Source organism: Bombyx mandarina, chromosome 20, assembly GCF_030267445.1.
Source record: "Bombyx mandarina strain Sakado chromosome 20, ASM3026744v2".
Classification (NCBI taxonomy): Eukaryota; Metazoa; Arthropoda; class Insecta; order Lepidoptera; family Bombycidae; genus Bombyx; species Bombyx mandarina.
In genome coordinates, this window is record NC_143226.1 from 7984938 (window position 1) to 8008275 (window position 23338).

The 23338-nt window shown below is 41.8% G+C and overlaps 1 protein-coding gene across 5 annotated transcripts in view; it reads right to left on the reverse strand.

The window, feature by feature from the left end:
- The window catches only part of LOC114249434 (uncharacterized), a 152219-nt gene that overhangs the window by 12918 nt on the left and 115963 nt on the right, over positions 1-23338 (reverse strand). For 3 of the 5 annotated variants that reach the window (XM_089735971.1, XM_028183018.2, XM_089735974.1), the window contains 3 exons: positions 14353-15019; positions 13385-13628; positions 428-594 (listed from right to left, as the gene is read on the reverse strand). In XM_089735971.1, coding sequence (XP_089592097.1) covers positions 428-594; positions 13385-13628; positions 14353-15019 — 1078 coding nt within the window. The remainder of the gene's footprint in view (positions 1-427; positions 595-13384; positions 13629-14352; positions 15020-23338) is intronic. The other 2 variants (XM_089735972.1, XM_089735970.1) reach the window with 1 other exon arrangement.

Below are 23338 nucleotides of genomic sequence, written 5' to 3' on the forward strand. Positions count from 1 at the left end.
GCTTTGTGCTAATGAGGTTTCCTGGGCGCTATGACATGTCCTTCTTCAAGGGAGGCTTACGGAGAGTACTTAAAGGTAGGCAGCTGCTTGGCTCTTGGCCTCTGGCATTGCTGAAATCTATGGGCGACAGTAACCCCTCACCATCAGGTGGGCCGTATGTTCGTCCGCCTACAAGAGCAATAAAAAATAATAATAAAAAAGTTAGGATATTCGGTAACATAGGTTGATTTTGACATTCGAGGTCCTTCTTCAGCAATCACGTGCAGTTTAGCTGCTCAGTGTCAATAACGCAAATTACGTTATGATAGACCTCGGAGAGAGCAGTTGAAGCATGCCGTTCTTTCAACTCATTTTGACTTGTCGCACTTGAAATTGCATTCTATGAAGGCTCCGCCCACCAATAGCGCAAAATACAATCGATTGTTACCAGTTATACTGAAATGCCGAAGCCTGTAATATTCCTCTTCCACTCCCGTGTTAGGCATGGAAGCCACCCTGGCTCTCTGCTGGGGCAGACCAAGGAGCTGTCGTTCTCCCGTTCTCGATCTTTGGGCCTTCACTGACTGGGATCTTGAGTGATGTGGACTTCCGTATCTGGAACAAAGTGGGAGGTATCTTCGAGGCGATTCATTAAAATATCTTTACGGTTCAGTCTCATTTATGTATGTTTGAGGAGTTCTCAACAATTCGTTTCGAACTCACAGTTGTGGTCATCAAAAAGAAGATATCATGATAATTTTTATTGTTTTTGTTGTGTTTCGTAAATGGGATAAGAACGCAACAGCGGGAGGGTAACTGATTCGCATATTTTCTACCACCAGAACGAAACTGCTGCGGAGGCTTCTGCTTTCTCTGCTGTTCGTGTTAGAACTAGTGGCAAATTCAAGCTCCCTCTTTGAAAGAGCACTGTCGTTATTTCCACGACCAAAATTCGACTGAAAGTAATAGATTTCCACCTCGTGTCCCAAGAGGAACGACTTTAATTACTTTGGGTTGTCTAGGAGCTCTAGTGGCCCACTTAGCATCAGATAGACAGTTGAAAAGACAACTGGATACATTCTAAATATTACCAAAAACATTTAATATATTTCGTGAGCTTTTGAAACGATATCTCTTAAAAGCAAGGCACCGTTTTTTGGGTCCAATCTATTACTTTAACAAATATTACATCGCGCACCTATGTCTTGTATAAAGTGACAGAAGAAACAAACGAAAACTCATTTTAATAATGTAAGGACCGAGGGTGTTTCCGTTTACACTGGGAGATAAGCACTTTATGAGTGTTTTATACACACACTTCTCTATCCACCATGACGTGCTTGTTATTTTTAGCGGAAAACGGTAACCCGCCATATCAACTACGATTTGAGCTGTATTTGGATGTGATTAATTCCCGTCGCAGCTCTCTATTTATTTTGTTAGCAAACAAAGACAAACAAGACCTCTCAGTCTTTATGTTTTTGTTGCGTTTGTGGATACTTTAGGCACTTTAAAAGTCATAGGGCGTCTGGTATTTCGATTAAGGGACTGTTTTTTGCTAGTGACACCGTCCCACTTGGCTTATTTATCTCCTGGAGGGTAGCTGGGATCCCTAACCCTGTACGATCGTCATCGACACTATTAATTAACACGGATAATTTTCGTTTCCACTCGGAGCAAGGTTTCTTTTGTTCCGTCTACTGCTTCCCAGAATTCGGTCGAGCAAGGAACACTGCCGGTTTTAGTAGTTTGACGTCCGTTTTTCCCCAGAGGTCTCGTTGTACATTGCGACGCGCTGCTACGATCGCAATGGTTGGACTTTAATATATTTTTATTTAAGAGTATTTCAATGTAGGTAGTGTCAAGAGCATTCCGAGTCAAATTCAAGAATTAAATTATATATACACATAATATACCTTTATTGTCAATTAACTTAAATAAAAAACGGACCAACAAAATCATATTTCACAATTAATAGAGTAATTAATAAAATTTTAAAAACATCAAACACACTGGTTGTCGTGCTGCGTTCCAATTAACGCAGAATTAAGGTTTAGCTCGTAAAACGTCACAACAGTATTAAGTAAAATGAAACGCCTTTAACGAGAAAATATTGTATGTGAAATATTAATTCTCGCTCCGTTATATTCTGGAATTTATTCATTAATCGAAAAGTTATGCCGAAAACTAAATTATTATATAATATTACATGTGTTTTGAGGAGCTGTTTAATACGATCCCTTCATCGAGTTTGCCCTTACTACCAGGGAACGCAGGGGAGCCCCCCCTAGACTGTATTTTCCAAAATGCTATGAGAAGTCCTATTTCCAGCCTTAACAAAAATCCATGATCGATGGTGATCAATCCTCGTCAGTGCCCCCAACAAAAAAGTTCACAAAACGTTCAATACCACCAGCGTGAAAGGTGATTTTTTGCAACCTTCACTTTTTAGTTAAATTTTAGATCACTTCTTTCGTATCGAACCAGGTCGTTGTCACATGTGCACGCCGGCCACCTCAGTCGACCAGTTCATTTGTAGGGTAGACTTACAAAGTACGTAACTTGTAAGTTTGATTGGCTCCCCTGCGTAACGCTCAGTTAACTACTAATATTAAGTCACGTTTGTAATTTATTAGTTTGGTAGCTCTAGTGAAACTTTGACAATTAATTGTTGCGAATGTTTCATTCTCTTTGTTATAGTGCGTAGAGATTTTGACAAATATCTGGCTAAATCCATTGATCGACACAGTCAATAACTCAAATTGGGTTTACGTTTTCGTCATCTAATAGTTATAACACCGGTCCGCTCGGCTTATTCTAAGTTTTCATGTACCTTTTGATCTATTGTACCTGATGTAACGTGTGTCTTTTGAAGGTATAACTCTAAAGGTACAACTTTAATCAAATCGAACCCGTACAGTTCACAGGTTTGTGTGATATTTACTGATGGTAGGACCTCTTGTGAGTCCGCACGGGTAGGTAGCTTCACCCTTCCTATTTTTGCCGTGATGCAGTAATGCGTTTTGGTTTGAAGGGTGGGGCAGCCGTTGTAACTATACTGAGACCTTAGAACTCATATCTCAAGGTGGCATTTACGTTGTAGATGAATATGGACTCCGGTAATCACTTAACGCCAGGTAGGCTGTGAGATCGTCCACCAATATATGCAATTAAAAAAAATTAACAAGTGGCAAACTGGCGTCCTACAGATTGCTACGACATAATTTTGCAATTGGGCTCAAATAGAAATGGAGAAACGGAATGATTTTTTAGTATGTCGATAATCAGAATAGATGAACCCGTAATCCCCCTGGAGTTGAGAGGTTACCGAATATGCCTATGACTTGTGACGTCTTCACATTGATATTGAGATGTGGATGTGTCCAAGTTACAATCCTGAGACATGGAGTCCAAGCTATAGCATGACAGCTGTTTCACCCTTAAAACTGGACAGCTACGGGTCAGAAATAAGCAGAATGTTGCTACTGCCCGTACGGTCTTACAATATGCCCCCTACCCATTAAATAATGAGTTATCATTTTCCTTTCTTTTTCTTAACTAGTTCAAGGATTCCGTTTTTCTTATCGCACCTACCCATACCTCAAACGTTGTTTGAAATGCAAATTGGGTTAAGTGTTTATATTATTACTTCTGTTATCGGTTTGCTCGGAAAACAATGCGGTACTTTATTAGAGCTTATTTGTAAACGGTACAACGATAGCATAGCGGTTTGTACCATACTAATATTATATTTATAAAAAATTACATTAATTACTAGCAATTATTGAAAGCGGTAAAATACTTAGTAAAGTTTGTAAGTAATATAGATTAGCCCACAATTAACAACTAACAAAACTTAATTGGGTATGAGTGTTGGCTACCATCAGCTTGAAATAAAATGCTAAAATATACAAATGGCCCAATTAAGAATGCCGTAAAACTGAACAAAAAGGGGTCAGTTGTGAACGAGTGTGTGATTAATTACGAGGGTTGTTTTACTGGCACTGTGTTGAAGGGTTGAGCCGTCACGCGATTTGTATACCTTGATGATATCATTATATTCTCGGATTACTTTGATAATCGCAATGGACGCTCGTACAAGAGATTAATATGAATTTTTCACAAAAGAAGTGGATTACTTAATTATAATTACAATGAAATATTTGTTTTTGTTTTTGTTCGTGTAATCGAATTGTGTCAAATATGCTTGGTATATATAAGCTTGTTTTTGCCTACTAAGAAAATATGTTTATTTTAGAATTCACCTTGTAACAGATGTACCGGACATTTTTAATTTATTGAACAAGTTTTGGGAATCTTCATTAATGCTGTGTGAAACAATTATTTGCATTTATGTTATGTGTCATAAATGAAGCACCGATGAGATTAAAATTTTCAAGGACGCTGTTTGTTTAAATTAAACCGTTTAATTATCATAACAAGAGCTTACATCACTATGATTTTTGTATATTTATTCGGTATTACAAAACGATTCCTGTTCAGATCAGGATGTCACCAGAGACAACCACGAAGATGAGAAGGTCATTATTCAGTCTCTGTGGAGATCAGAGTCCGACTGATGTTGTTCTGATATTCATTTTCTTATTTAATACATATTATGTAGGAATTTCTAGAAAATAAGAAATGCAAGACGATCTGCGTATATTGATCTAATGTCTGTATGTTTGGTGTGTGACTGTGCCGATGCGTCTGTGTGGGTGCACTACTTTATCCCTACTTCGACTAATTTTTGAACCACTTGCTTTTATACTTTAAGTGTCATTTTCATTTTACAAATTCCTTTCACTCCGAAAACTTATCGATAACAACATTGCGAACTCAAGGGATTCACTCTAGTATCCCTGGACACTCCACTAGCAGGTAATCATTATTTACACAGGTACCCCCTTTTCACCGCAAGCCTTTGTGATCTCCCGAAGTGAGATTTCCTTTACATTAACAATCGAAATTGTCCTACGTTGTTCGCTGTAACTCGTAATTTAACTCAAAGTTTGTTTAGTTCACCGAATAAGCGTCAACTTCCGATTCCTCAAACACCCGAACGTTCGTGTTTAATCTGTTTCATATTAAAAGCCCCTTCAAAGGATCTTCGCATTTGACTTCGTTTGATACGGTTCAATTCTCTTTGGGTGTCCGCTCGAGTTACGTCTCGTGTTTGTTGAGAGGGATATTTGATTGAATTTGTAGCACTCGTAACTTGAGATAAGTTCACGAAGGACAAGAGCCAGTGTAAAGAGACATGTGTGCAGAAAATGATTTACAATGTGAAGTATAGTGTCTGTTTTAATTAGCCGCCTCCCAGTGTTGATATTTTTCATATGACAACGTGCTTTTGTCTTTAGTTGGGGGACAAATCGCTTCAATGGCGGGTCTCGCAGCATAGTAATATCTAATTAAAATGTAGATTCAATAAATTCACCTCAAAGGGCTGAGTTAAACTCATCATTCAAGTAAAGGGACCTTTAAACATTTTCTAGGGTTGGTAAAGCATTAGATTTGTGCGTAATAACTGTAATCATATTTTTATACACCGCCTATGTCGTTCGCTGTTCGCATAAACAATTAGATGAACTATTTACAATTAATATTGCCATTCCCTATAATCATAACATGATAGTATCCTTGACTTTCGCGAGCCGTTAATAAATTAATGCTACTTTTACAGTTTCATATTCCGTTTATTGAAATAAGATTTATTGAAATTAGAAAATTAAACCCTACGTTATCGTCTCGTAATGTAATGAGAACATCTCTATTTTATAATTTAATATGATTTATGTAAGTCTGTAATTCCTGGTTTCCAGTAGAATCAAGTCCCTAATCGCGAAGAAGCTTCAGAGCGCAGCCCTAGCCCTAGGACAGTGGTTCCGAAAATGGCGCATAGACATCAACCCAGCGAAAAGTACTGCGGTGCTATTTCAGAGGGGAAGCTCCACACGGATTTCCTCCCGTATTAGGAGGAGGAATCTCACACCCCCGATTACTCTCTTTAGACAATCCATACCCTGGGCCAGGAAGGTCAAGTACCTGGGCGTTACCCTGGATGCATCGATGACATTCCGCCCGCATATAAAATCAGTTCGTGACCGTGCCACGTTTATTCTCGGTAGACTCTACCCCATGATCTGTAAGCGGAGTAAAATGTCCCTTCTGAACAAGGTGACACTTTACAAAACTTGCATAAGGCCCTTCATGACTTACGCGAGTGTGGTGTTCGCTCACGCGGCCCGCACACACATAGACACCCTCCAATCTCTACAATCCCGCTTTTGCAGGTTAGCCGTCGGAGCTCCGTGGTTCGTGAGGAACGTTGACCTACACGACGACCTGGGCCTCGAATTTATACAGAAATACATGAAGTCAGCGTCGGAACGGTACTTCGATAAGGCTATGCGTCATGATAATCGCCTTATCGTTGCCGCCGTTGACTACTCCCCGAATCCTGATCACGCAGGAGCCAGTCACCGTCGACGCCCTAGACACGTCCTTACGGATCCATCAGATCCAATAACCTTTGCATTAGACGCCTTCAGCTCTAACACTAGGAGCAGGCTTAGAGACCTCGGTAACCGTACTCGTCGAACTCGACAAAGAGTTCGCCGTGCAACCTAACCCATGAATCAGCTCGCTGAGTTTCTCGCCGGATCTTCTCAGCGGGTCGCGATTCCGATCCGGTAGTAGATTCATTCGCGAAGCAGCTACTCTTGAGCTGTTAGGTCTCCTTCGGAGGCGCTCGGGTAGCTGTTAGCAAATCCCACCCCTCCTGGCTGAGCCTTTGCTCGCCCACCTGTCCTGGTGAAACTGGAAAGGCCTCCGGGCCACCAGTAATCCTTCAATCATAAAAAAAATAATAATCCTGGTCTACGATAGAATTCTCTCAAACCAAACCGCTATGTTTTCATTTAATTCAATAGTTTAATAGTCGAGTATTGGACGCGTCCAAAAATTAATAAGCTTTAAAATTGATTTAACGTTAAATATATTTTTGGAAGAGAGAACAGTGCTGTGCTTCCTACCTGTGCGTGAACATGCTTTTATACTGTTACTGTGCTATAACGGGCACATTGCGGTTTGTACTCAACGCTATTCCATAATATTGGGCCATAAGAAGAGATGGTAAGAAAGAAATTTCAAAATAACGCGTCCGTGTAATCACTAGAAATAAAACCCTTCGCTCTGGAGCTTGAACGAGGATCTAAATTAAGCAGCATTGAGCTATAAGATTGAGCCTTAGACAAGTTTGGGAGACCTTATGGATCTGTACAGAGTCAAGTATCAGTTTACAGAAAATCTTAAACCTTCACTTTTGTGATATAATAAAGAGTTGCACGTTTCAAGATGCGTGGTACTTACGTTGTAATTCTCTATGGGCTACGGAAACCATTAAACAGTTTGGTGTCTGTGAACTCTCCTGCCTATTTACAACAGTAGAAAAGGTCCGCAAAAGTTGATGAAAACGCGTATTTAGTGGCCGAACAACGCGAGGCATCATCAATCTCGCGGCGGGTGTGGCCACCCCGTATCGTTTATTTCCTTCTTATCATTCGCTGTCTTGATGGCTTCATTTCCTGAATTCACTGCGTAAACTTTATATTACCTATTAAGGAAGGCTATAATCTATAACGATATGCTTCTCTGCGGTCAGTTTCCTTAGCGTAACTGTCTAAGTGCTAAGTGCTAAAAATTTACAAAACTATTAGGAATCATATTGCTATAATACACTAGTGGATAATTCTTGTGTTTCCTCACACCTCACGCCTGTGTTAAGCGACATAGCAGTAGGCTTACTAGAATATCGGGTTGTAGTTTTTATTTTTTATTGCTTAATTGATTGGACGAGCTCACAGCCCACCTGGTGTTAAGTGGTTACTGGAGCCCATAGACATCAACAACGTAAATGCGCCACCCACCTTAAGATATAAGTTCTAAGGTCTCAAGTATAGTTACAACGGCTGCCCCACCCTTCAAACCGAAACGCATTACTGCTTCACGGCAGAAATAGGCAGGATGATGGTACCTACCCGCGCGGACTCGGTTCTGTAGTGAGCAATATCCTTTTCACCGATACCGACTTAAATATATACTTATATAAAGTGAGCTCGCACCACGGGCCCTGCAGAATTCTAGGGAATCAATAGCAATAGAAATAAGCACAGCAAGACTGGAAGACAATAGATATATTTTTCCGAAATCAATCGTGAATGTAAAATGAATATAAAAACTGTAGCCTCTCTCAGTTACGTTCTCAAACTGATCGAGACGTTTACATAGGACGTCATTTAACAATGTTTTAAATTATACGGCTTCAAGGAAACTTGCCGTCGACGGAAATAAAAACGGAAATTCGACGAAATTGGACAATCGATTGAGTGTTTTCCAGGACAGGGGAAACGAAACACGAATTAATCAATTTTATAATTAGATATTTTACAATTTTGGACATTTCTAATAGTTGTTGGCAATGGTGAGTGAGCTGGCGGTCCATCTCGAGGCGAACCCGTCTGTCAGAGTAAATGTCGCCGCTCGCTTTGAAACATAAGATGGATGTTAGATTGGCGCTGGTACCCTTTAACCCGGGAAACAAAATTGGTTCCGGAACGCGCTTCCAGAGTATCCTTTTTTTTCATTCCTACCTGATATTCCTAGGCTGATAGCCTTGAGAGGCTATTTCACCTTGACGTGTAGGTAAGCTCACGGGGCTCAATCCAGAAGTGTTGCTAATATTTGGCACTAGCAAGAGCAGTGCTTCGCAGAATCTATCATTGGATCGGAATCGCGACCCACTGAGAAGATCCAGCGGGAAACTCAGTGGGCTGTGTCTATACGTTAATTTACTCGTCGAGCCTTTCGTCTCAAGCGATGGGTTCGACGAGAACGGTGACCGGTGCTTGAGGTGTGTGGTCAGTATATCCACAACGGTGCCGAGACGTGGCGAGGAGCCAGTGATGTAAATAAATACGCCAATCATTTAGATTCCTTCATTGTACATAATCTGAACAGGTTACATGCATAAACTTTTATTGGCTTCTAGTTTTTGTAATCGACGCGTGTTGTATGTATTTGCTGCAGGCTCTCATAATAAATAAATTGTGTTTTTCAAATCCTCTTCTTATCTACCGAAAAAAATTATCTCGAAAATTGTACTTAAACTTGGAAATGTAATTTATTTTACCAGAATGAAACCTTCTGAGAATTTTATAAAAGTCGCGTTGTTTCATAACGAATGCGGAGGAAATAAATTGTTTTAGGGGCCCGTGCGGCGGACCCTATTGGCGCAAGTGGGCAGGTTGCGTCATTACTTAGCTTCGTCAACGATCTGTCAAGTGTTAGTTGATGTACTGGGTGATGAGTTACCTTTGTAGGCAGACCAGCTTACGGCCCACCTGATGGTAAGTGGTTACCGTGGCTCATGGACGTCAGCAATGCCAGAGACAGGCCGTTGCCAACCATACCGTTCTCATTAACGCGCGATGGTCTAGGCGGATTTAATTTTACAGGTAACTCTGAATCGAATGACTATTTAAGAAAAGCCAAGTAGAATAGAATTTAGGACGGACTATGGATTTTAAGATACAAAACCCAAGGTAGCGTTCTAGATCCACGTGGTGATTTCTACTCTTCAAAAGCTTACAACCGCTTAAAACAGGTCGGCTGTGAGACGGTTTGTACATCAACGACAAGAAAATAACCCGCACGCTAACGAAGCGGGATCACGTGTTTGTTTTTGACAAATGTCAGCTGTCAAAATTTTCCCGCCCGACTCAAACGTAGGTACGGAATTCGTAATTGTTTTGCGAGACTTCAAATTACTTCAAATTATTGTTGCTTTGAATAATAATATTATGGGAAACACAATAAGCCGTGTGAAGGACATAAAACAGTCGGCTTCGGAGAGTAGAAACATAGAATAGATAATAGAGGAATAGAATAGAGGCTTCCGTATAATGTTGTACAAGTTGTCGATGAGTTCCTAGAAGAAATTTGTGGAAGGACTGTGTTCTGTGAAGTTGTCGCGGCCTAACGAGTAAGACGCCAGGTATAGGTCCTCGGGTCGTGCGGTTACGAACATTGTGTAGTAAAATTGAAACTATTATAATCAAATTCGTCGTGGCCTAAAGGATAAGACGTCCGGTGCGTTCGTATGTTTCGATGCATCGGTGTTCGAATCCTGCAGGCGGGAATCAATTTTTCTAATGAAATACGTATTTAATAAATGTTCACGATTGACTTCCACGTTGAAGGAATAACATCGTGTAACAAAAATCAAACTCGCAAAATTATAATTTGCGTAATTACTGGTGGTAGGACCTCTTGTGAGTCCGCACGGGTAGGTACCACCGCCCCGCCTATTTCTGCCGTGAAGCAGTGATGCGTTTCGGTTTGAAGAGTAGGCTGGTAGCCGTTGCCGGCCGGTAGCCGTTGTAACCATACTGAGACCTTAGAACTCATATCTCAAAGTGGGTGGCGACATTTACGTTATAGACGTCTATGGGCTCCGGTAACCACTTAACACCAGGTGGTCCGTGAGCTCGTGTACTCACCTTTAAGCAATAAAAAAAAAATACAAAATTGGTTAATTTTTGGTTGTAAGTCTTTAAGAATTGGTTGATCACCTTCTTTTTTTTCGGGCAGGAAGCTGAACCTCTTACGAGCTGTCCGCGCCAAAGGCGCACACTGGGTATATGGGACATGACAATCTGCTGATGTTGGGAGCAGACCACGGGCCCAAGCAATAAGTTGATTCTGAATAGAAGTGTGGAACGGCCGTTTCACAATACAATTGAAATTTCTGAGTTGATGTTTTCGGGCCCAGTGACCCGTGACCTAGGTTAGCTGTGAGCTCCTTCTCCAATCAATATAATAAGTAAATAAATAAACATAACCTTGTGTCTTCTAATTAATTATATTTACGTTTATTTACACAAGAAACGTTAGTATGTTCAGCGAGGCGCACCAACGACTGACAGGGAAACGAATTAGACACGACACAAGATAATTCAGTGAGTGTTATTTTACTTACAAACATCTGAGAGGCTCTAATTTGATTTATCTTTACATGGAAGATGTGGGCACAGGAGTCCGTCAATCAACGAGTTGTCGACTTGACCTTCCCACATCCAAGCCCCAATAGGCACGTCTTTATATACTGAGGTCGGAACCTAGCTTGTGAGACAGCAGCACCAAGATCACGATTACATCTACTAGCGGCTGATTGTATTTTACCACGATCTTCATAAACACGGAGCTCTCGATATTACAGAGTTGTTGCCAGCCCCGCGATCGTAGGGCCGTTTGTAGGGCTCCAACTGTTTACAAGGATACCGAGCCAACAAACAAAATCCAAATCCAAATGCGTATCAGAGCCACCAGAGACCAATGAGATAGGCGACCGTCGTTAAACAGTAAGCCAAATGAAAGTCTAACATGTTTTGTGTGTCGAGCCCACCTAGCGCCTTTATCAGGAAAGACTTATATATTAATTTTTTTTTTCACTCCACGTACGTTCACTGCTTTTTTATTTTTATTTCTTGGATGGGTGGACGAGCTCACAGCCTACCTGGTGTTAAATGGTTACTGGAACTCATAGACATCTACGACGTAAATGTACCACCCACCTTGAGATAAGTTTTAAGGTCTCAGTATAGTTACAACGGCTGCCCCACCCTTCAAACCGAAACGCATTACGGCTTCACGGCAGAAATAGGCAGGGTGGTGGTACCTACCCGTGCGGACTCACAAGAGGTCCTACCACAAGTAAACATGGGACATAGGCCTCCTCCAAGGTTTGCCACAATAATCGGTCCTACGCAGCCTGCATCCAATTTGCCCCTAGATTTTTAGAAGGTTGTCGGTCTACCTCGTGGGAGGCCTACCCAGGCTGCTTTTTCCAGTTCACAGTCGCCACTCGAGAGCTTTTTGTCTCCAGTGGCCATCTATTCTAGCAATGCAAGAGCAATGTGTTCTGCCCACTGCCACTTTAATCTTGCAACCCTTTGGTGGGATAATTGTATAGCATTGTAGCATTAGTGTGTGGGATATGTCAGGGCGCTGAGGAATTAAACCCTATTCCTGCCATTGCTGATGGGCGACGGTGAATGGTCACCACTGGCAGACTGTACCCTCGCCACCATTGAAGCCAATAATGAACGCGATGTCAGCAAACACGCGCACTCATAATTGCTGTTACTGAATTTGAATTTCGGAAAAGCTACAGTAATTATGAGAGCTCATGAAAAGCTTCTGTGAAAAATGAAGTTACCCGTAAAAAGCTCTGAGTAAAAAAACGTTTGAAATTAAAAAAGTTTCTTAGTCGTCGCAGCGCCGCGACAATGAGCCGAATAATCTTCAAAGATACCTTTTATCTTTTGTTAAAAAAAAAATAGAAAGATTGCTGCTCGCTTTTTTCTTGCAACTTTCTTTAAACTTCAAGTGTCGAACTTATGAGGTGAGTTTTTATCAGTCGAAAGTTTTCTGTTTTGAACTTACAAACGAGTAACCCGGTCTCGTGTCCACTGCTGGGTGTAATTACTGTACGTAATAAAACGCTGAGTAATAAGTACTGTTGTTGATCTACGAGTGTATACATATGTACCTATGTACATACATAATATGTACGTAAATATGTAATTAGTTAGAGACTAATCACACACGACAGCTGGTCCCTAACAATGATACCCAGTACTATGGGAACAACCACATATGCTCACAGACTTGCTTTCCGGAAAAGTTACGAAATTTTTCAAAGGATTCGTGTATTTTTGTCTAATATGGGGCACTCTGATACAGTTTTTGATCATTTAAAGTAATCTTGTTCTTAATGGATTCTATAGACATTAGCGATCAATAATTGAAGCTATTCATAATTTGGAATTTTCAAATCAAATTTTCAATAAAAAGTTATCAAACTATTTATAAATATATTAATACGTGAAGCAAAAACTTTGTATCCCTTTTTAGGAAAAGAGCGCGGACTGACGAGTATGAAATTTCCCACACTTATAGAGAATATAGAGAAGAAGTGCACAAAGCTAATATTTTTTTTAAAGAATGCATAAAAGATACATTAAATCAATAAAGAAAACATTACACACACTACATACCATGTATTTGACGCACACACGCATGCATACTATTTAATGTCAAACTTTTATTCTTGACGTCTGTTGTCAAATTGAGAATAGATTAAATATTGTTTGTCTTTGTTAATATTTTTTATAGTGTAGTCTTGGCATAATTTGTGATTATAGAAGTATAAAATACAATCATAATAGTGTACAAACTTACAATTCCAATTAATTATAGTCGAATTTCGACTACTGCGGGACCTCTAGTAAATATAATTGCACATATCCTTCTTCAATTTAACAAATACAGGGCGCCATACCTCTTGTCGAACTCATGCAAGTCTTCCGACGTGAACTGGCTGGTCACGTCAAGGAGTTGTTGCAGGTGATCAGTGCAGATCCTACTTTTTCTTCTTCCATCTTCGCCTTCTCTAACTAGGAACGTGGAGCACCCTCCGTAGTCCAACGACAGAGATGGTTGTTGGACTACGATGGTGGTCCTGCCGGCTGGGATGGTGGTAGCTGCTGAGTCCAACGGGTTGGCTGTGACGTGGACCTGGGCTGCTGCCGAAGGGTTATGATTTAATAATACAGTTATAGACTTTGGCTTTGATTTGGCGTCATTATTGCAGAATTTAGTATTTTTTTTAAACTTATCAAGAAACACTAAGATGTTTATTGTACAACCCTCTTATTGTAATAGTAAGTTAATGTAAGTAGATAGAAAGCAACACGCACTAGAGCTTTGGGGCAAAATTGGCAGTACGGTGGTGAGCATTACATTTCATATTAACATGTTTAATATTAAAAATCACTAATAAAATAGCTGGCCTCAGATGAACTTTGCTACAAATAGACCAGACGAAGATTCCTATATAACTACTTAGAAATTACGCATTTGGAATTGTTGGATGGAGGACGTTGTTATAGGCCGGGTACACATTAGAGCATGTGTAGGACAACGGTGAATGGACCCACTGGTACCAATTCTTGATCATCCGTCTGTAGTAAATTGATATTGCGTATCGTAAGTCCTGGAGACGGGGTTGTCATTCAAACGAGCACGGTTATCACTATTCTTAATATTTTTGGGGAGAAATGTTGCGGAATGCAGAACCAAAAGCTTTTAGGTATGATGTTCACTTAGCAAAGCAATTAAGAATAAAAATCTCATGTTTAAAAGATGGGCCTTCAGTAATTATGTGATCATGTGTGGGCATAAATAATGCCTTAATAACAGGTATGCAATATCTAGGCTGCCCATCGTAGCTAATAAATAAAGTAATACCTGTAGACTGTCTCCTAGAAGACGGCGGTGGAACAGAATGTTGGTGCGTCGAAGATCTTCTTCTGCTAGTCGCAAAGACTTCCGTCCCTTCCAACTGTCTCCGTAACTTGGCCACTTCGTCCTTGTAATACTCTTTCTCTTTCTTTTTCACGCGAGGTTCACTGCCTCTCCTCTTCGCGGGGTCAGGTTCAAAATTAAAATGCGTTTCGTATTTGTTCTGCGTAATTTTAGGGCTTTTGGGAGGTTCTATTTTTTGGTCGTAAGAATTTTTAATGGATGTCGAGGCACCCACCTGAGTCACTTGGGTTTTGTTACGCGTTTTATCTGCTTTTCGAGGATCTGGAAGTGGAACGTCGAAAATAAAACGGGCCGGGCCTGGCCTTGGGGACTCTAGAACCTCGGTGGCCGACTGAGGTTTTGTGTAAGCAGGGGAGTCGATGTCACAGCTATTTTGGGGTCTGTGGTAATGTGGCGGGGCGGTGCTTGGAGGGTTTTGGATGGGTTCTGCGTCGATGAGGCTTGGAGGGTTGTGTGGTAGCTCGGGAGGTTCAGGCTCGGCGTCCATGGAATCATCTGTTCCCGTGATGGAAGTGAGGGCAGTGGCCGCTGAATCAGTGCTCGTGTTGATGGTCTTGTCCGAGGTCGTGCTACTGCCCATGACGACAACCTGTTGACAAATTTAAAGGATTCAAGAAAACTGTAAAAATTACCGAAGAATAATCTTGGTAGGTAGTAGATTCATTGAAGAAGCAGCTGCTTTTGAGTTGTTGGGTTTCCCTTGGAGGCGCTCGGGCAGTTAGCAAATCCCACCCCTCCTGGATGAGTCTTTGCTCGCCCACTTGTCCTGGTGAAACTTGAAAGGCCTTCGGGCTACCCGCGGAATAGATATTATCTATTCCGTGGGGCTACCAGTAATCTTTTCCTTCCTATATAGAAAAAAGATTAGAGTCTAGTCTTTTCGATCAATATTACATATTTGTCCAAATAAATTGCATTTTTTTTTGTATCTATTCGCTGGTGGCCTAGGAGACTATTTTAGCTACGTTCGGACGGGTATGTGAGCTCAGCTACCCGTCCAACCTAAGAGAATTTGCTAAAACTAGCCCTAGCAAGAGTAGTGCTTCACTGAATTGCGACCCACTGAGGAGATCCGGCGAGAAACTAAGTGGACATTAAATTTGCATTCCTCCTTGAAACATGTCACTAATGGAGCAGTAGCCCTTAACTGCTTATTGACAAGTCCCGTCTGATGTCCACATTCACCCTTCTACAATATTGGTCCGCTCTTTTTTTTTTTTTTTTTTTTTTTTTTTTTTTATGATTGAAAGTTTACTGGTGGCCCGAAGGCCTTTCCAGTTTCACCAGGACAGGTGGGCGAGCAAAGGCTCAGCCAAGAGGGGTGGGATTTGCTAACAACTGCCCGAGCGCCTCCGAAGGAGACCTAACAACTCAAGAGCAATTGTTTCGCGAATGAATCTACTACCGGATCGGAATCGCGACCCGCTGAGAAGATCCGGCGAGAAACTCAGCGGGCTGATGCATGGGTTAGGTTGCACGTCGACCTCTTTGTCGAGTTCGATGAGTACGGTTACCGGGGTCCCTAAGCCTGCCCCTAGTATTAGAGCTGAAGGCATCTAATGCAAAGGTTATTGGATCTGATGGATCCGTAAGGACGTGTCTAGGGCGTCGACGGTGACTGGCTCCTGCATGATCAGGATTCGGAGAGTAGTCAGCGGCGGCAACGATAAGGCGATTATCATGACGCATAGCCTTATCGAAGTATCGTTCCGACGCTGACTTCATGTATTTCCGAATTGATTCGAGGCCCAGGTCGTCGTGTAGGTCAACGTTCCTCACGAACCACGGAGCGCCGACAGCTAACCTGCAAAAGCGGGATTGTAGGGTCCGCTCTGGTGGGTGTCTCCGTCATACATACTTCTACCGAAAGTTTTTATTCGTTCCTGCTTAAAGATTAGAATGGCCATATTACAATAATTTATTTTCTCATGCTTCGGGCTATTTGTGATGTCTACAAGCTCGGGAAACCTTCTAGATCGCGGATCATTCAAATAAAACAAGATAAATGCTAACCAGATTGAAATAACTAATTCCATTAAGTATAATTTCCAATATCGACCGAAACGAAAAATAAAGGAGGAATATATTACAATATCAAAAAGTAGCCCATCGATTATCAAAGAGTCAGAATTTTAGAAGCGATTACCATAAACCCGCATAATGGCAGGTAACAGATGCCGTCACCAGTGTACCTTCATGTTTTCTCTAACGATATTGATTTTGTTGAGTCTATGTTGTGATTGAACGTTTGACGCGTGATGCATTGCGGTGAATAGGACTTCTATGCTGAGCGACTGTCGGTACCTTTCGCTGTCTCAAGACGAGCAGATACAGATATTCTAAAGAGCCATATTCAACGGCCTAGTGGTAGAAATGAACGTCGAGACCAGAACAAGTGGCTGCAAATAAAAACCTAATTCTGAGACGACAACACTCGGAGCGTAAAAAATCAAAAACAATAATGTTAAGTTTCGCAAACTTGTAACTGTTTTTTTTTATTGCTCTTGTAGCAGCAGTAGACGAGCATACCACCCCACTCATGGTGAGTGGTTACCGTCGCTGATGGACGTCAGCAATGCCAGGGGCAGAGCCAAGCCGCTGCCTACCGTTTAATACTCTCCACAAGCCTCGTTTGAAGAAGGACATGTCATAGCGCCCGGGAAACACCGTGGAGGGGAGCTCATTCCATAGCCGGATGGTACGTGGCAATAAAGATCTCTGGAAACGCGCTGTGGATGAACGCAGTGGCTCCAGGTAGTATGGATGAACTCTACTCCGGTGGCGGGCGGTGCGATGATAAAAACGAGATGATGGAATTACTTTAGTAAAATGATCACAGATCATCATGTACATATGTAAATTAAATTCAAAATGTTATTTGTTGAATTTTTCCTAATTACTAACAAAGTTAACATTCAATTAGCGTATGACTCGTACCCTTTTGAACAGAAACTTCTGGTTTGAAGCGTGGGTCAGTTGTTTTACTGCACAATTAAGATGTGAGCATGTCTGAAGATGAGTAGCAGCATGATTTCGATCGAGTATTTTTTTAAATTTACACTTATTTCGTCTTTCTGAGGAGGCTAGTTCACATGGACAGAAGATATTAACCGTTTCAGGCTATAGAGTCGTATCGACGAGCAATCTCGTTGGGGCTTGTGAAATAGAAAAATACTGGTATTTATAAGGAATATTAAGATATTAGCGTTTAAAATACAAGCTCCAAACAACTTCACTTACTGGTGGTAGGACCTCTTGTGAGTCCGCACGGGTAGGTACCACCACCCTGCCTATTTTTGCCGTGAAGCAGTAATGCTTTTCAGTTTGAAAGGTGGGGCAGCTGTTGTAACTATACTTGAGACGTTAGAACTTATATCTCAAGTTGGGTGGCGCATGTCACGATGTCTATGAGCTCCAGTAACCATTTAAAATCAGGTGCGCTGTCAGCTTGTCCACCCATCTAAGCGATAAAAAAAAAGTTGGCCCGCAGCGCCGGCCAGCCGAGCTCAACGAATCACATCAGCAGGTCGTGATTGCGATTCAGTGGTAGATTCATTCACGAAGCAGGTACCTCTGAGTTATTAAACCTCCCCTCGAAGCGTTAGGGTAGTTATAGTAAACCTTTCATTCCCAGCTGAGCTCTTGAGCTCGGTTACGTGTTGTGATAAATCAAAAAACCCTGAACCAAAAAACAATAACACTCGTAACATCGGTCTTCCCAGCCATAGCTGTTGCGTGGGGGACCTGCCCATTTCCCTGAACGATTCATCGCGTATGAACGGTACGATATGAACGAACTTGTTTCAGTGAAAAAATTCCTTGCTTTAATAGAATTTGAGCGGCGGAGTGCCCCAACCTCTGCCCTTTGTATCGAATTTTACTTATACTCTCACTTTTATTATCACATTACACGGCCTGTCGAACTCACGGCCTACTTGGAGAGTTAAGTGGTTGTCGAAGCTCATAGATATCACAGCGTGAATACCGCCAATCACCTTGAGACTTTAGGTCAAATTCTTAATTATATAAGGTCCGCCCCGACCTTCAAATCAGAACGTTGACTGCCTCGCAGTAGATGAGCATTCTATTGAATGAAGTTCGTATCCCAGAGCAAGGGTATAGCCGTGAGATGGTTGTGACTTAGATGTCAAGTCACAGCCTGGGGTGTGTAGTGAAACGATAGGTTACTCTACCCTAGGACTTTGTTTACTATAGGCGGTGGAACAAGAGAGGGCGCGCTTTTCTTCCCTCTTGGCACCATGCCAAGTGCCTCCGCCACTGATCCTGGCGTCAGAGGGGGCGTTTATCCAGCTCCGTCCCCTGTGAGAAGGAAGTCTCCTTCAGTGATGGTCACGGGGCGACCTGTAGGGGTCGAGGCTGTGCCACAGGCTACCATCATTCCAGTGCGCTGACATAAAGAAGATAGGACGAAGCGACGGCGACTGCGACGTTGTCGTACAATACAATAGAAGAGCAACCCGGACGGTGGTGTATCGAGTTCCGAACCGGCAAGCTAATTCCGACACAGTAGGGTAGTCTGGAACAATATTGCCTCGACGACCGTTGGGCGTTCTCAGGTTAGCACTCCGAATTTGTCAAAGTGTTTACCGCGGGAAACTCCCTACTCTACCCGGGTGGAGATTGCACGTCGTGTGAGAAAGTACAAGGGGAGTCGTTTGGTGGGCAGGGCCCTAAAACGTCTTTGGTCCCGCGGTCCGCTCCTAACATTTGCGGACCGTTAAAACCCACATTCACCGCGCCCCCTAGGCGTGGAAATCTCATTTTCTGAGTTCGGCTCCGCGCTCGAATAAAAAAGGATCCTGCTTACCATACTGTTTTTGAAAGATAATGAAAATGTGGTACAAGTCGATTCTCATTGTATGCAAAAACTGACGCATGGGGTTAACGGACAGACGTATACGGGGCAGTCGCCAATCGACCTTTGTGTTCCATTGCGTTTTCACGTAACATAGTAAAGATAATTCTTAAACTCACTAAAATTATAAGTTTTTTTTTTGTTTTGTTGAAGAATTCGTTTCGGCTTCGTAACATAACGGTTTGGGAAACTACCGCAATCCGAAGCATGGAATCCATGACCACCTAGAGGTGTTGAGAGAGAGCATGCAGTTGTACCAGGTTACAAGGCAACGAACCTCGAACGATGTGGCCTTTGATAGCTCTTAAATTTAAATAATGATACAATCATTTTACTGAAAGGCGACGAATCTTTTTCGTTAAAATTAAATACAATTTTTCGGAGCGGACGCCTGAAACGTTTCAGGGAATCGTGAAAAATACCACCAAAAGAAATCAGGAATTCTATGTGTGTACAATCCGGCCATAAGTACTGTTGGAATAAAATACATTAATACATTTGATTTTGGAACCTCCTTTCCATATGAATATTCATACTGTTTTTTCGCACCAATTGTTGTTGAATATTCTTGTGATATTAAAATGGTTTGGGCTGATAAAAAGGACCGGACTGCTGTGGAATATATAGCGTTACACACAGTAAGTATAGAGGTCTACTTACTGGTGGTAAGACAAGAGGCTCTATCACCAGTAGGTAGACCTTATGTTCCACCGTAGACCTTATGTATTTGGTATTAATTTGAACTTGATACTTCTAGCGGTTTCTATGAAAAACGATCTTAAGTGTCTAATAGATAGACAGACGGACAACAAAGTGATTGTATAAGTGTACCGTGTTTTCCTTCTGAGGAGCGGACCCCGTAAAACGATATTTTCCTTGTAACAATACTGGTGTAAGTATTTTTTCTTCATACCTAAAATAGAATGCTTACAGTTTCGGTTCATGTCACCAACGACCTTTCAACTAACGGAAGCTGGTGATCTAGTTCAGATTCAAACTTGTCGGCAACACTGTGAGCTGCACACGAGGTCACTTCTCCCCTGCATATTCTTATAGCGAACCAGGCCTTTGGTTGAAAAAATAGGCTAGATAAGACAATTAATCTTCATGGAGGTGAACAGTATTTACTGAGTCTGTGAATCAGCCGTGAAGCGATTGGAGAAGATTTGGAGAAATCGCAGCATAAACAAAAAAACTAAGATAAAGCTTATGAGAACCCTTATCTTCTCCATATTCTTGTACGCTTCTGAGACGTGGACTCTCAAGACCCGTACCCGATCAAGAATTGACGCATTTGAAACGTGGTGCTGGCGCAAAATGTTGGGCGTATCATGGACGGAGCGCAGAGCAAATGTGTCAATTCTCGAGGAGCTAAACGTCAAGACCCGTCTATCTACAATCTGTATGCAGCGTCTCCTTAAGTACTTCGGACGCGTGGCCCGACAAAATCCTGAGAACTTGGAAAAATTAATAGTTGTAGATCACGTGGAAGGAAAGAGAAGTCGAGGAAGATTGCCAACCAGGTGGACGGACATTATCAAGGAGGCCACAAACACCAGCGTCCCGGGCGCCATTAAGCAGGCCGAATGCAGGCAACATTGGAGGAAGCTGGTGCAAAAACTGGACCAAGGTGGTCACAACCGTCAGTAATGAGGAAACGACAAAGAAGAAGAAGAAGGCTACGTTCTATTTAACATCTAATTAAATACTATGCCAGCACTGAACCTTTGTTCCTAATTCAATAGCTCGAGTTGTTCTCAAGGTTGGTCTTGTTTCAATTTCGTCAAGATGTATTTAGTATTTACTGGTGGTAGGGCGTCTTGCGAGTCCGCAAGGGTAGGTACCACCATCGTGCCTATTTCTGCCGTGAAGCAGTAATACGTTTCGGTTTGAAGGGTGGGGCAGCCGTTGTAACTATACTTGAGACCTTTAGAACTTATATCTCAAGGTGGGTGGCGCATTTACGTTGTAGATGTCTATGGGCTCCAGTAACCATTTAACACCAGGTGGGTTGTAAGCTAATCCAACCATTTAAGCAATAAAAAAGGAAAAAACATAAATGCTGTTTTTTGTCGATTAAAATTGAATTACTGATGCCACTCCAATGTAACGACGTGAGGTAAATCCTTAACATTATTTGATCGTTTCCTTCGAAAAGCAATCTGAACACGCGGATTTACTTTCTAAAAGACTCTTCAAAAGCTCATTTATTTCATTGTTTTAGCCTCAAGCAGGCTAGTTTTGGTGCGAATTAAAAGAGTGAAGCGATTAATTCACGAGGTATAAATGCTTAAAGATTCATCATCATTCTCCTGCCCTTCTCTCAGTCACCTGGGGTTGGCGCAACATGGTTTTTCCTTTCTTTTTGTATTGCTTAGATGAATGGACGAGCTCACAGCTCACCTGGAGTTAAGTGGTTACTGGAGCCCATAGACATCTACAACGTAAATGCGCCATCCACCTTGAGATATAAGTTCTAAGGTCTCAGTATAGTTACAACGGCTGCCCCACCCTTCAAACCAAAACGCATTACTGCTTCACGGTAGAAATAGGCAGGGTGGTGGTACCTACCCGCGGGGACTCACCACCAGTGATTACGCAAATTATAATTTTGCGAGTTTGATTTTTATTACACGATTTTATTCCTTCACCGTGGAAGTCAATCGTGAACATTTGTTAAGTACGTATTTCATTAGAAAAATTGGTACCCGCCTGCGGGATTCGAACACCGGTGCATCGCTACATACGAATGCACCGGACGTCTTATCCTTTAGGCCACGACGACTTCCAGTCTTATTCGAATACCCACAAACAGAATTAGGAACGCTTATAATGTTTATAATATTATAATCACAGATTTAGTCTGTAGGTACTTGTCGATGCCGTTTGCTATATGGACGCGATTTTCAAATTGTAAAATTAAAACTAAAGAGCCGAAATAAGGCGCAATCGCCAAATATTTTTAAATAAAGTACAAAAATCTAGACACCTCTTAAAATGCACGTCGCACTAAACGAAGCATACCTACCTAAACATACAAACAATACAGACGCAATTTTGGACAAATCCGTAAGTCGATTTCCTTTGAACACTCGCAAACGCGGTGAGATTTACCGCCCAAATACTTGTTATTCTCCTAATAACATGGAATAGGGTGCGACTTGTAAAATCCCCCTCACTCGGCAGCGAATTGCGTTTAAGAAATATAAATCTAAATGATTTGTATTTATTCGTTGACTTAGAATGATAAAATACTTCATATTGAATTGTTGCAATAATTTATTTATTAATTGCATAGATTGATGAAAGCGCTCCTGTTTAAAATTAAGTGGTTAGCAGTGGACATATATCATACAGATAAGCGCGATGTTCTATTTCTAATTGTATTATGAACAATTACGACTACCACCCTGCAAAGCCGACCTACGTGAATACTATGCGATAGAAATAGCTGGAAAGTCCGTTTAAAAGCATGATTTGACTTTGAAAGAACCTCGCAAACTTCTTTTATCCAACCTTCCCTGCATCTTATAGTCACCATTGTATACCCTTCCTCGCCTCGTTTTTCTCATTACTGAGGGTCGTGACTCCCCCGCTGCATCAGTTTTTCCCGTACGACTTCCCTCCATCTACTGCGACCATTAGCTTCATGGAGGGCATTGTGGAAGTTGATGCTTAGAGAAGATCGTATTTGGTACGACCATCTCGTAGGGCTGCGTCCTCTGGGACGTTTGCCATCTACCTTTCCTGTCAACATCAGCTGTTCAAGATTGTGACCCTCTTTTACCGGCCGCACTGGACATCAGTTGGAGAGGCCTATGTTCAGTAGTGGACAGTAGACAGGCTGACATGATGATGATGATGATTACGAGCAACATGTCCGAAGAATTCCAGCACCCTACGAAGGCATATAGTGGAAAGTCTAGTTTTGATATGAAGCTCTCTCAGAATAGACACGTTGGTGCGAAAGGCGGTCCATGGAATCTGTAGCATTTTTCTCCAGCACCACATTTCAAAGGCGTCTATTCGGTC